The 13,168-nt window shown below is 40.1% G+C and overlaps 1 protein-coding gene across 1 annotated transcript in view; it reads left to right on the top strand.

The window, feature by feature from the left end:
• The window catches only part of LURAP1L (leucine rich adaptor protein 1 like), a 38,878-nt gene extending 27,199 nt beyond the window's left edge, over positions 1–11,679 (top strand). Inside the window, exon 2 of the mRNA XM_080940383.1 lies at positions 10,937–11,679. Coding sequence (XP_080796509.1) covers positions 10,937–11,311 — 375 coding nt within the window. The 3' untranslated portion in view covers positions 11,312–11,679. The remainder of the gene's footprint in view (positions 1–10,936) is intronic.
• Positions 11,680–13,168: the final 1,489 nt, after the last annotated feature.

The following is a 13,168-nucleotide window of genomic DNA, read 5'->3' as shown; positions in this document are numbered from 1 at the left end:
CCCCCCGCCAACTCAAAGTGTACTTTGCGCTTAAATGAGCCATTTCGAAAAGAAAAATTGGGACAGAAAAAAATTGGGAATATGGAAACATCAATAACGTTACTGTTAGCATTTTGTCTAAGCTCCGCTCCACAGTTACCTGGCAACAGCCAGGTATGCCTGATTTAACTATAGACGGGGCTGCTTGCGCCCTCCGCTCTTTCTTGCTCTTTCCTTCTTTTCCCATTCCCTTCCCTTTCCCTCTTTCTCTCTCCACATGCTCATGGCTGTCCTCTACTTCTCACTATCCTAGCTATTGCCTGGACCTCAGCTGGTGAGTATGTGGAGCTCAGAATAGGGCTGATTACAACTAGGAAGAGGGCCTTCTTCACACGGAAGCCAAGCTCTTCATAACTTTCCTCAGATGTCATCCTACTCTTTAGAAACCAGGCCATAGGCCAGATGGATCTATAGAGGATGACAAGGATGACCAAGGCTGTCACTCAGGAGAGGGAGTAATATATATATTCTCCAGGCTTCTTATGAGTTAGTATGAGCTGAGACCTTGTTTGAAATGCAGTATCATGGAACTAGTAAGCAAAGCTTGTACCTTTGCAAGATTCTCAGGGGGCCCATGTATACCTATCCAAGCTCGCTGTCTTCATTGTTTTCTGCTGTGATAAACTGTACCGAAAAAAGCTCGAGGGAGAAAAGTTTTATCTTGCCCATATATAGTTCCAGGTTATAGTCCTTTCTATCCAGGAAGTCCCCGAACAGGAACATTCTGGAGCTGGCTCAGGGCTGTCAACAATGCTTGTCGTGGCTCAGTTCACATTCTTCACTTCATACAGCACAATTCCCACAGCCCAAGGCATGTGGATATCACAGTGGGAAGGGCTTCCCACCTCGTTATCTTAATCAAGATAACCTTCCCCATGCCAGAGGTCCAGCGACCAGTTGGGTTGAGATTGTGTCAAGTTAATAGCATCTAACCTCATAGCTGGGGAGCACTTCCCTACAAACAGGGTCCATCCAGTTTGTTCCGTGGCAGAAGCTGTCTTCTCAATTTAACTGACATACTGGTGACTTTTTACTGAACTCAAAGATCAGTTTCCCTTCCCTCTTATCTAACAAATATGTGAAATGCAAAGGTGACTAGAGCACGTGCAACTTGGAGGCTGTTATCTCATTGAGACTATAGTTGGTGGAATGTGGAAAATGCATAGGACATAACGAGATCAAAAGGCATAATGGTGGATGGCATAAAGAAATTAAAGAGGGGCATTGGAGAGATGGCTCAAGTTAAGAGCACTGACTGCTCTTCCAGAGGTCCTGAGTTCAATTCCCAGCAACCACATGGTAACTCACAACCATCTGTAATGGGATCCGATGCCCTCTTCTGGTGTATCTGAAGACAGCTACAGTGTACTCACATACATAAAATAAATAAACATTAAAAAAATTAAAGAGTTGGCTGGAGAACTGGCTCAATGCTTAAGAGGACTTGTTGCTCTTGTAGAGGACCTGGATTTAACTGCCAGTGTTCACATGTTCAGGTGGTGGCTGTTCACATGGTAGCTGTTCACAGCTGCTTTTAACTCCATTCCCAGGGGATCTGACACCTTCTTCTGGTCTCAGCAAGCTCCAGCCATGCACACAGTACACAGAAATAAATGCAGGTAAAACGTTCATATACATAAATTATAAAATAAGTGTAAAATCAATGTTAAGAATTTAAAGAGGTTAACTATTAAACAGAAGACCATAGTTCTATTTCTTTAACAACACTTATTATTGAACAACTATACCATGCAGCATACTAATTTCTTATACATATATAATAATGGTAAGCATCCTTTGTTGCCTGGATTTATTTGATTCTCCCTACCAAAACACAGACATGCTGAGCATAGTTTGGAAATATAGCCACTAGATCCCGTCAGTCCAAAAATGTAAATGCATAACTGAATTTCAGCACTTTAATTATCCTGTCCCATTTACTACATGTTTCAACAGATGAAAGACATCTTACATTTGAGACAGTGTCTCTCTATGTTACTCAGGTGGCACCCTCATCCTGCCTCAGCCTCCCAAATGTCTGGATTATAAGCCATGTCTTCCTTGACAATAATTTCAGTGCATTTTACATTTATCTCAAGTTATATCTAGTGGGAAAGATAAAGGTAGATTCATTTTAAAATCACACACCCACACACACACACGCATATATATATATATGTATATATATGTATATATGTATATATATGTATATATATGTATATGTATATATGAGAGAGAGAGAGAGAGAGAGACCAGCCCTAAGATATAAAAGTAAGTCCCTAAATGTACTTTTTATAAAATACAATAGATTAGGTAAAGTCCTCATCTGTATCATCCCAGTGGTTCTGAAAACCAACACCTTTTAGGATGCATGAGCTGCCTATTCAACTTTCAAAAGCTTTGGGAATCACTATTAAAACTTTAGGTATGTATGTAAACCTAGAAATCAGTATTTTATGCAATGATAGCAAGTCATCAGCTACATCTTCATGATTTTACCGCCTTTGACTTTCAGTTATAATATGGAAGCAAGTGTCTTCTATACAGGAGAGGAAAGCTGCACCCATGAATCTCAATAATATGGTCACCTAAACAAGACCTAAAAAGTGGTAAGACCAGTTAGCACGCTAACATGCATAGCAGAAACTCATCAGGCTCTATACCATAGATGAAGAGCAGTCAGTGGCTGTTGAGAGGAAGAATGAGCCTTCCCTGAGAAGAGAGGCTTCCTATACATTATCCAATCCCAAGTGGTCAGCCCTCAACAGATGTGCAGACAGTAACACTAGCACTAAATGGACTCAGGACTCAGGTATTGTGTGTGTGTATATGTGTCTGTGTGTGTGCATAACACTAATAAAATATAAAAACATATACCTTTGAGGACGTAAGACACAGGGACACTAGAGGAGTTGGAGGCAAAGTGAAAGTGATGTAAATGAAGTTCCCATGATTCTTTTCTGTTTCTATGCAAGAGCTAAAAACGCTGTACATGATTCTTTCAGAACACTTGGCCAACCATGTTTGCTGTAGTCACATTGCTAACATGACAATGTTATTGACAATTGTATGTTAGATGAATTCTTACACAGAAAGTAGAAAACACTGTAAAATAAAACCTTGGCTTTTAATGAATTGATTTCGTACTTTAAAAAGGCGAGAGACTATTTCAACACTGAAGACTAAACTTTAAAATGTCCCTGTTGGCTACAGAAATGGCTCAGTGACTAAGAGCACTGGCTGCTTTTCTAGAGCACATTGTTCAATTCTCAGAACCCACACGGAAGCTCTCAACCATCTGTAATGCTGAAGGCACCCAGCATGCACATGGTACACAGGTATGCATGCAGACAAAAAAAAATCTATACACATAAAATTCAAAGTAAATACATTTTGAAGTGTCCCTGTTACTTTACTAACAGGGAAAAGGAAAATAAAATATGCATATCCGAAACCAGTTATCCAGTTCACCAAAGAAATTGCTGACTTTGATAGACCAGCAACATAACCAGCGTAAGGCTTACACAGGTTTCACATTTAATGAACATGATTTGTACTTGAAAACGCGTAACCACAGGTAACTACCATATTTAAGGATGAATGATTATTGAGCAAAGTCAGTGAAATGTTACTGAAACAGCTTCACACATTTTTCATGTTAGCCAAACTTAGTTTGCATTCACTTATACAGCAGAGTTTGGGTTTGGATCTTAACTGCCTTCCAAAGTTTCATCTGTGTAAGACTTGACCTTTAACTTTGTGATAGAACTGGGAAGTGGAAACACTTAAAATGTACAGCCATCTAGAAGGATATTGACTCCCCGGGCAGTATGTCTAGCCTCTGTTTCTCAATCACCTCCCCGTCAACAGTCCTCCTTCATATGCACTCGCCCTGTGAAGTATTTTTCCCTCACGTCTCCTACGCATGCTGTGAAAACATGAGATAAACCTTATCACCTTATACATTGACTGTCTCAGTTATTTCAGCAGACTGGTTCGATGTCTTAGCCACCATTTCATTGCTGTGATGAAACACCACGACCAAAAGCAGCTTGTGGGTGTCGGGTGATTTATTTGGCTCACAGTTTCATGTAGAAGTTAGGCCCTGGTTCTTCCTTCAAGTCCCATGCTACCAGAAATAAGACACCACCTCAAAATATATTTACAAATACCTTGGCCACATAGCTGTGCTCTTCTCTGCCTGGATATAACTTAAAATATCTCATTTATTCTAGCCTGCATGGCTGGTTACCAGTGCTAAGGTACCATGTGTCGGTCCTGTCACAGTTTCCCAGTGAATCTTCTGTACCTGGCTCTACCCCAGAATTCTCTCTCCTCTTGGATGTCCCAGCTTCCATTTCCTACCTAAGCTTTTTAACTGACAGGTGATGCATTCATACAATACACATGATGATCTCGCTACATTTCCACATTGCAGGGACTGTGGAGAAATGCATTCAGCCTTCTTTCTTATAAAGTCAAGGACTACTATGGGAGGAGCTCTCCCCAATCAATCACAAATTTAAAAAAATGCCTTACAGCAGGGTCTGATGGAAGAATTAGCTCAGTTGAGTTTCTGTACTTTCAGATAGCTCTAGCTTGTGAGAAATTGACATAAAACTAGTCAGCACACAGGACATTGGATAACCCAGTAAATAGGTGCAAATGTTTGCATGTATTGGCTACTGAATTGGCCATTGATCACTTGGCATTATACGGCCCTACATCCTCTCCTTAGAGCATAAACTACAGATAACGGAGAAACACAGTACTATGACCGGAACCTCATCTGAAAATACCGCTTTAAGGTCTATCCTGAAAAGATGGCTATGCAGAACTTTTCTGTGTGTGGACAGACTTCCCTACAATCTCTGTGGATGAACTTCTCTCTGGGGAACGTAGGGCATGTCTGCGAACTCACTCTAAAGAAATCTTGGCTTGGGTAATTTTCAGTCTGCTGCATTAGCCTCAGTCGAGCGTCAGACATGACTAGGTAAAGCTGGCTTTCAGTCCATTATAATATACCTGATAGGGTAAGGAAGAACGGCTGTGTAACACACTTTAGTGGTCAGCAGACTCACTGGGAAGCACCGATCTGTACTCACACACTAGTCTCGTGCTGGAACTGGTTGCAGATTCAACAGGTCACAGGTACCTCTTGTAAATAACCAAACTCGGCTTTCTGTGTCGTTGGAAGCATCACTGGTCAGCTGTTTGACTGCAGTGCTTTTTGTCAGTAATTTGGTCATCAGGGAAGTTACTCAGCCGAAAGGCTCTGGGAGAAGACCAAACTCTTAGTTCTGCCAGTGAGAATGGTACTGACATTCATGAAGGATGGCAAAGCTGACTGATAGATAAATGACCCTCCCAACTTCCCATTTTCTAGTTAAAAACAAATTTTTCCTTGAATTTTGAACCAAATGAGAAAGGTGTGTGTGTGTGTGTGTAGTCACAGGCTTTTTCTCCAGAGGGTTCTAAAGAAAAGTTAGTGAACAGAAATGTCACGTACTGTCTTCTGAACTAAGGGTAGACAGCCATGTCCTCATGGATCGGCTGAGAAAAGCAGAGAAGGGGACATTCTGTATAACACCACTATCAATAAAACTTCCGGAGACTCCAAGCATGAGTGGGCAGAGACTCTCCTGCGACCATCAAACAAATGTGACGAGTTTGGAGAAAGAACAGAAGTGGGCACTAGGAGCCTACACAACAGGGATGTGCATGACATGGCTAATTTAATGTGACTGGACATAAGCTAGAGTCACTCGGGACAAGGAAACCAACCGCAACCAACAAATATCTACACCAGGTTGATGTAAGTGGGCCCAGCCCATGGTGGGTTCTGACACCCCTGGAGTGTGGTCCTGGAGTATATAAGGAGAAACAACCCACAAGGAGTAAACCCATCAGAAGCATCCTCCCATGGCCTCTGCTTCACTTCCTGCTTCTTCTAGATTACCATCTAGTGAAAGTATGAGACGAAAGAAACCCTTTCCTCCCCAAGTTATTTTGGCCATGGCATTTTATCACAGGAGTAGCAATCCTAACGAAGACAACCAGTACACTAAAGCAAGCTACCGAAAAGGCAATATTCCAGGCACACTTCCTATATCCTTTCAGTTTATACCTAAAGTTTAAATCTATGTAAAAGTAAGTATGGTAAGGAAGGGGGGACATAAATGTGACCATAAAAGAGCATTGTCCAGAATCAAACACTGTCTGTAACTACTACTGGAAGAGTGGGAAAAAAACCAAATGTTGGAAAGTAGGAGGAAAACATGACCCTGAAAAGGTTTATCTGGCCTCATTTTTCCCTCATGAACTTAATGACGGACTTGTATATAACTTGTATTATAGCTTTCAGGACATTTGGGATTGTTTTACAGTAGACTATATAACCGGGAGAGGGCCGACTTTGTTCACTCGACATTAGTGTATAATAGGGTGGAAACGCAGAGGACTTTGTGAGAGATGTCTTACCTAGTCCTCCAGTAGGACAAGACAACTTGAGAAATGCCCCAATTTGTAAGATACATTCAGCCGCTCATATGCATGTTAATTAATATAAAGACAGTATTTTTTAAAAGGGTGGCACCATTTAATAATAATTATATTTATGTTCCAAGGTAAACGCATTGTTTTTGTTATATATTATTATTTTTATGAGTGCATATTTATGATGAATCTATATGAGTAAAGGCGTGTGTGTGTGTGTGTGTGTGTGTGTGTGTGTGTGTGTGTGTGTGTGTGCGCCACAGCATGCATGGGTCAATCAGAGAGCAACTTTCAGGGGTCAGATATGTGTGTGTGTATGTATGTATGTATTTGTGTGTGTATATATATATATATATATGTGTGTGTGTGTGTGTGTGTGTGTGTGTGTGTGTGTGTGTGTGTATGTCTGTGTGTGTATATATATATATATGTGTGTGTATGTCTGTGTGTGTATATATGTATGCATGTGTGTGTATGTCTGTGTGTGTGTATATATGTGTGTGTGTGTGTGTGTGTGTATGGAACTCAGGTTGTAAGGCTTGCACAGCATGTGTTTTTACCTTATAACTTAGAGCATGATTTTAATAATTTTAATTAAATGGTGAGGGTCCAAATTTTTATGATCCCACAATTTCTTACAAGTAAGATTCATGTTGACTTTGAATGTGGGTATTCAACTGCAAACTTTTTTTGCTAGCCACTCTTTGTGCTGAAACTATTGAACAGCAACTGTCTGTCTCGCTTTGGCCCATATGATTTCCTCATAGTGTGTGTGTGTGGGGGGGGGGAGAGATTTATTAAACACAAATCTCCAGGAAGAAATATAATGTTAGAATGGAAGGAGACCCTTGGGATTTTACAGGAGTGCACTGATGTTTTCTCATAATGTAATATCTGAAATGCAACCTCAGTGGGAAATGGAGACAAGCCCATGAGGCTTTGGCTAAATTTGGTCTCAGTGAACAGGATTCCTCTTTGTTTCACAGAATTCACTGTGGCATTCCTATCAAGCCTGGTACCTCATAGAGAAATTAATGCAATCTCAGGATTTTTTTTTCTCTGCTTTGGGGAATTGGAAGTTCTACACACCCATGTGTTTACCTGGAGACCACAGGTAGATTATGCCACAGACAGACTTAGACCTTGGACCATGTTCCACCTTCAGGTTTAATTCTCTGATTTAAAACAAATTATTCATTTTTGTCTATGTGTATAGGTGTTTTGCCTGCTTGAATGTCTGTGTACCATGTATAGGCCCAGTGCCCACAGATCTGGCACTGGAATTAGAGATGATTTTTAAGTCACCCTGTGGATGCTGGAAATTTAACTCTAGTCCATTGGAAGAACAGCCAGTTCTACAAGTCACTGAACCCTCAGTCTTCAGCACCTCCCCCCCAGTTCTTTTACTAATTGAAAATTTGACTGTATTATTCCTTGACCTCCATCATGATAATTCATAATTTTTGCATTCTTGTAGAGGAAAAGGACCCTGAAGGGCCAGGGAGATAGCTCTTGTAAATGTCAGTAAAAGCAGTTTCTCTCAAGCCCAGTGACCTGACTTTGATCCCTGAGACCCCCACATGATGGGTGGGGCTGACTCTTGAATGACTTTCACTTATGTTTAGGACACGTATAAATCCCCAGCCTCTGCACAGATAAATACATTAGCAAATAGATGTTTTTTTTTTTTGAAAATGGTTTTAAAAAGGATCATTTGGAAGAAAACAGACCTTGAAAAAAATTGTGTTGTTGGGCACCATTGTTCTCTCTGGGTCCTTCATTTCAAATTTTGTATAAACCCAGTCCATCACTTGTCAGAGATGACTTGAAAGGCTTAGCACTTTCCCTAGAGGCCAAAAACATGCTTGGCACAAACCTGAGGGTTGGAAGACTCAGTGTGAAGGCAAAAATATATAACAGGAGTTGTAAATATAAGGATAGGGTGTGGGGAATGGGGAGAGAAAGGAGAAGATACCAACATCACTTTGAGTTAGTCTGTGCAGACACTTGTCCTAAGGAAGGAGAGACAAGGTTTGTTTGGTCTCTTTGTTCAGCTCCTTTCACTGGATGTTTGCAGAACACCTGTGCTGTGCTAGGACACGTTATCGCCCCTGAGTAAACAGAATCATGTGTGCACTGTGACTCACAGCTTGAAGTCCGCTTCCCTTTTGGATGCTATCTTAGACTCTGTAAACTTAAGGTAGGGAGAGTCTACACCAGTTATTCAGTGCCAGAGTCCTGGGAATTATTAGAGATAGATTATCTGCTTGGGAGTGCTTCATGCCTCTGGGTGTTTCTTTTTGATGATGTTTCTTTCAAATCTTACACTGCCAGCCCACACAGAGCTCCAGGCTTCTGAAGGGGTCCAATCTGCAACATAGCTGGTGTCCAGTCCTTGGCCACTTTGACCAAGTAGATACTATGTGCCAAGCACTCTCCTAGGATTTAGCAAGCAGTGGTCATTACACAGACAAAGTTCCTATGGCTCAGAAACTCCTTTATGCAAAAGTAATAAGCAAATTAATTTCAGTAAGTCATAAATATTAGGCAGGGAATGAGGGTCATAAAACTCAGTCTGACTGGGTATGAGGACTGGGCATGATTAGTCAGGAATGGGCTCTACATGCTGATAACATGGACGCTCTGAGCATGAGGAGGACCCCAGCCCAGCAGCATCCAGAGTAAAGTCACACACAGTACTTATAAAACATGAGCTGAAAGAATCACAGCTTCCAGCTACTGTGGAAAAGCTCCTCTGTTCTTCATGCAGCTATCACTAGGACTGAGATGAATCATAGCATGAAAAGGGTTGGGCAGCCATTGGAGTAGCACTGTGATTCAGTTTTTTGGTAGATTTTTCATACTCCCAAAGTTTATCAATACCATAACCACACCTTTCTGGAAGAAAGCCAAAAGTAACAGGCAAGAACTCTTGGAATGGACTAGCAGTCTATCACAGAAACCAGCACACCCAGCAACCTAGAAGACATAGGGGCAGACACACATCTATAATCATTAACTGCATCGGCAGGTTTTAACCGTATTACTTTCCCCACCTCCCCAACAGTGACTCAATATACTCTGAATGCTTTGCTTTTAGCAGCAAAATAGTTCTTTACTTGAATCATTTCATGGTCAAAGGAAGCTTTTGTTTCTTCATAGTCTGCTTTTTTGTTGTTGTTCTTACCAATCAATTCAGTTGAAAAGAAAATATATGTATTAGATGCTGCCACTGTACAAAACCAAAATTGCTGACAGCAAATGTATTTTTAGTACATATTAACCCATGACCAGTATAGTTTCTGAAAGTCTGAGTTTATTAACTGATTAAGAGCTGAGGTGTCAAAGATCTTAAAATATGACTAAAATTTTAAAAAGTGTTAAGCAAAGGCTTTGCAATATGGGAGGACAGTAAGGATGGCTTTTGTAAGGGACTTAATAACTTAATTTAGAAGACTGATATAAATATAAATATAAATATAAATGTGTGTGTGTGTGTGTGTGTGTGTGTGTGTGTGATATAGATCACTAATCAGTCCTACTATGCAATGGCACAAAATTTGGTAAGTCTAGAGACCTACATATCCAAATTCTCTCTAGGTCTTAGAGAATTGGCATAGCCAGCTCTTTGTGTTTCTATCCCAAGTGGGAAGAGTGGGAATTTATTTTCACAACTGTAATGAATGTGAGTAGACCCTCTTTTGGCCGCCAGGTCCCTCCCACACAGTTTGGTTCACCTTACAAGCAAATGCATTATATAGTGGTTTTTTTATGTAGATGCAGTCAGAAGGGTTGCCTCTTTGAATGTATTCTTAACGTTTTTTTTCCTTGTGGTTTTTAGTTCTTTTTGAAAGATGAAAGTTAAAATGCTGCAGTGTAGGGTAATTAGAGTTTTCTAATGAACATTGATTTTTTTTAATAATGTTGTATGTTAGCACTTGATAAGCAAAGAATCTATACAACTAATGATTCCTTGGTTTCTTCACTTTGTTGGTTGCCACAACCATGTTACCTAGTAGTATTGATAACTTAATCCAGAAAGAGAATGCATTTCTTCATAGACAGCTTAGCATTTGATGGGTATGTTCAAGGAGCTTCATTGGGGTCAGAAATACAAATTTTTTTGGAGGGGGTTAGTTAGGATCCTGATGAATATTTAAAGAAGTTCTTGATTCTGACTTTTTCTAGGAGTCAACAATTTCCAAAGATCGTGAAACACACCGACACACACACACACACACACACACACACACACACACACACACACACACTTTTTTGTGTGTTTTTGTGTGCAGTGAATTTAAAATTGTGGACTGCAGGCCACCGGGTATGAGAGAATTTGAGTTTATTCTTGAACGTAGAGTAACTGGCCTGTCTTTCTTGTTTTTTCTCCCTGTCACAGGTTAACCTCAGAGCCACTGATGTAAGGCTCATGCGCCAATTGCTCCTCATCAACGAGAGCATCGAGTCCATCAAGTGGATGATCGAGGAAAAGGCCACCATTACCAGCCGAGGCAGCAGTCTCAGCGGCAGCCTGTGTAGTTTGCTGGAGAGTCAGAGCACCTCCTTACGTGGCAGCTACGACAGCCTCCATGATGGTAGTGATGGGCTAGATGGCATCTCCGTAGGGAGCTACCTGGACACGTTGGCAGATGATGTACCAGGTCATCAGACCCCTTCAGACTTGGATCAGTTCAGTGACAGCTCCATCCTAGAGGAATCACAAGCTCTGCACAAGCATCCCAAGTTGGATTCTGAGTACTACTGCTTTGGCTAATGATCCACGTTTTTGCATGGGACTGATGTGCAATTAACTTGTATGTATTCTTCTTCTCAGCTGCTATATTTTTGGTGTGATTTATTTTAATAAGGCAACCTTTTTAAAGAAGCTTATTTTTAAACTGCTTAATGATCATTTCTGTTGCTCCTAATATTTCTCCTCTAGACTGATTTATTTTTCTCTGTTACATCTCTATTTTTATTTATTGTAACAATCTTTCCTCCCTTCTCTTACACTAGCACAAAGTGGAGGGGAAAAATAAGCAATAAGTGTGTCTGCTTTTGTTTTCAGAGTGAGGGGTCCAGGGATTATATGAAACACTTTGCTAAATTTTACAATAAACCAAAGTCTGATCACTTCCTTCATATTGTTGTTTCTGGTGTTAAGTGATTGAGATTTCTATGTGTCAGAGGATATGAGGATATTTTACTATTGGTGTATTAAATTAAACTAGCTCTCTGGGCACAGGTAGACATTACTTCATAGCTGGAATCTGTTAGTGCATAATGAGCTGTATTCTTTAGACACACGTGTCCACAACACTGACACTTGGAAGTTCCAAACTGGGTAGACTTGATTCAGCCTACTTCAGTGTGAACATTGTAGACTCATTTTAGAATCATTGAGTTTAACTCACATCTCGAGCTTATTTGTTTTGCAATGTGCATTCTACTGCTAGATTTCAAAGGAAAATGGACAATAGTTTTCAAGGTGAGTACAGGGGAATGCTGTTGGATTTCTGTGGGCAGCATGAAGGGGAGATTGAAAGGCTGAAAGAGTAGTGTGTTGCATCTGGAGCAGAACAGGAAGATTGATGGACACAAAGGAGAGTCACCATCTCAGCCACATGGATCTTTGAGCCAGGCCGGCAAATGGGGAATTTCCCACAGGAAGAAGGTAGAAACGACTACCATGTGTATCTTAGGTCCCTCTCATAGTTCCTCCTTTCAGGGAATCTGGGAAGTGTAATCATTCAGCCAGAATCTATTTGTAAAAACTAAATTAAAAAAACAAATATGTGTGTGTGTGTATACATATTAGTTGAAGATGTAAACATGTACAGTAGGAAAGGTAAGTACAGAATCATTATGTTGTACCTATAAATCCCAATATGTAATTTTCATCCTTAGATGGAAAAATAATTTCTTAGTTTTCTGCATTGATACCTGAAAATGTTTTCATATTTATAACGAGTCAAAACACTTAGTTTTTCCTTTGGCATTTATTTTGTTTTACTTTGCATGTGTGTGTTTGGTAGGGAAAATGAAAACATGGGAACCTATGACTGTGGTGGCCAAAGGCATTAGGTCCTCTGGAGCTGGAATTAAGGGAGCTGTGAGTCAGCCACCATGGATGTTTGGGATCAAACCCTGGTCCTCTGAAGGAGAAGCACAAACTCTTAACCTCGGAGCCATCTTTCCAGACCCATTTAATTTGACGTGGTATCGTTATTTCTATTCATTGTTTTTTTTTTTTTTTTTTTAGTGAGAAAGCTTAATTAAGATTTTAACATACTATAACAAATGATATATGTTTGTACACTAAATATTTGACAATGTAAGTCAACAGGGACTGATACTCCCATCTGGAAAGGTCCCTATTCAAAGAATATTTCCTCTACTTAACATACTCGTTCAATTGTCAATTTTTTTTTCATTTCCAAAACACACACCACTCAGTTTTAAATTAAAATCTGTCTGATGTTCCTTTCCCCTTTTAACATAAAATTTTTGTTATTTGATAGGTTATTTATTAAACACATTTTGTCTCAGGATATTTTAAACTCTATGATGACATAACTTTATCACAAGTCTCTGCATTTATGAACAAGTTGCCCCCTCTTCAGTTCTTTTT

This window comes from Micromys minutus (assembly GCF_963924665.1).
Source record: "Micromys minutus genome assembly, chromosome: 28".
NCBI lineage: Eukaryota > Metazoa > Chordata > Mammalia > Rodentia > Muridae > Micromys > Micromys minutus.
This window is presented reverse-complemented; position numbering and strand designations above follow the sequence as displayed.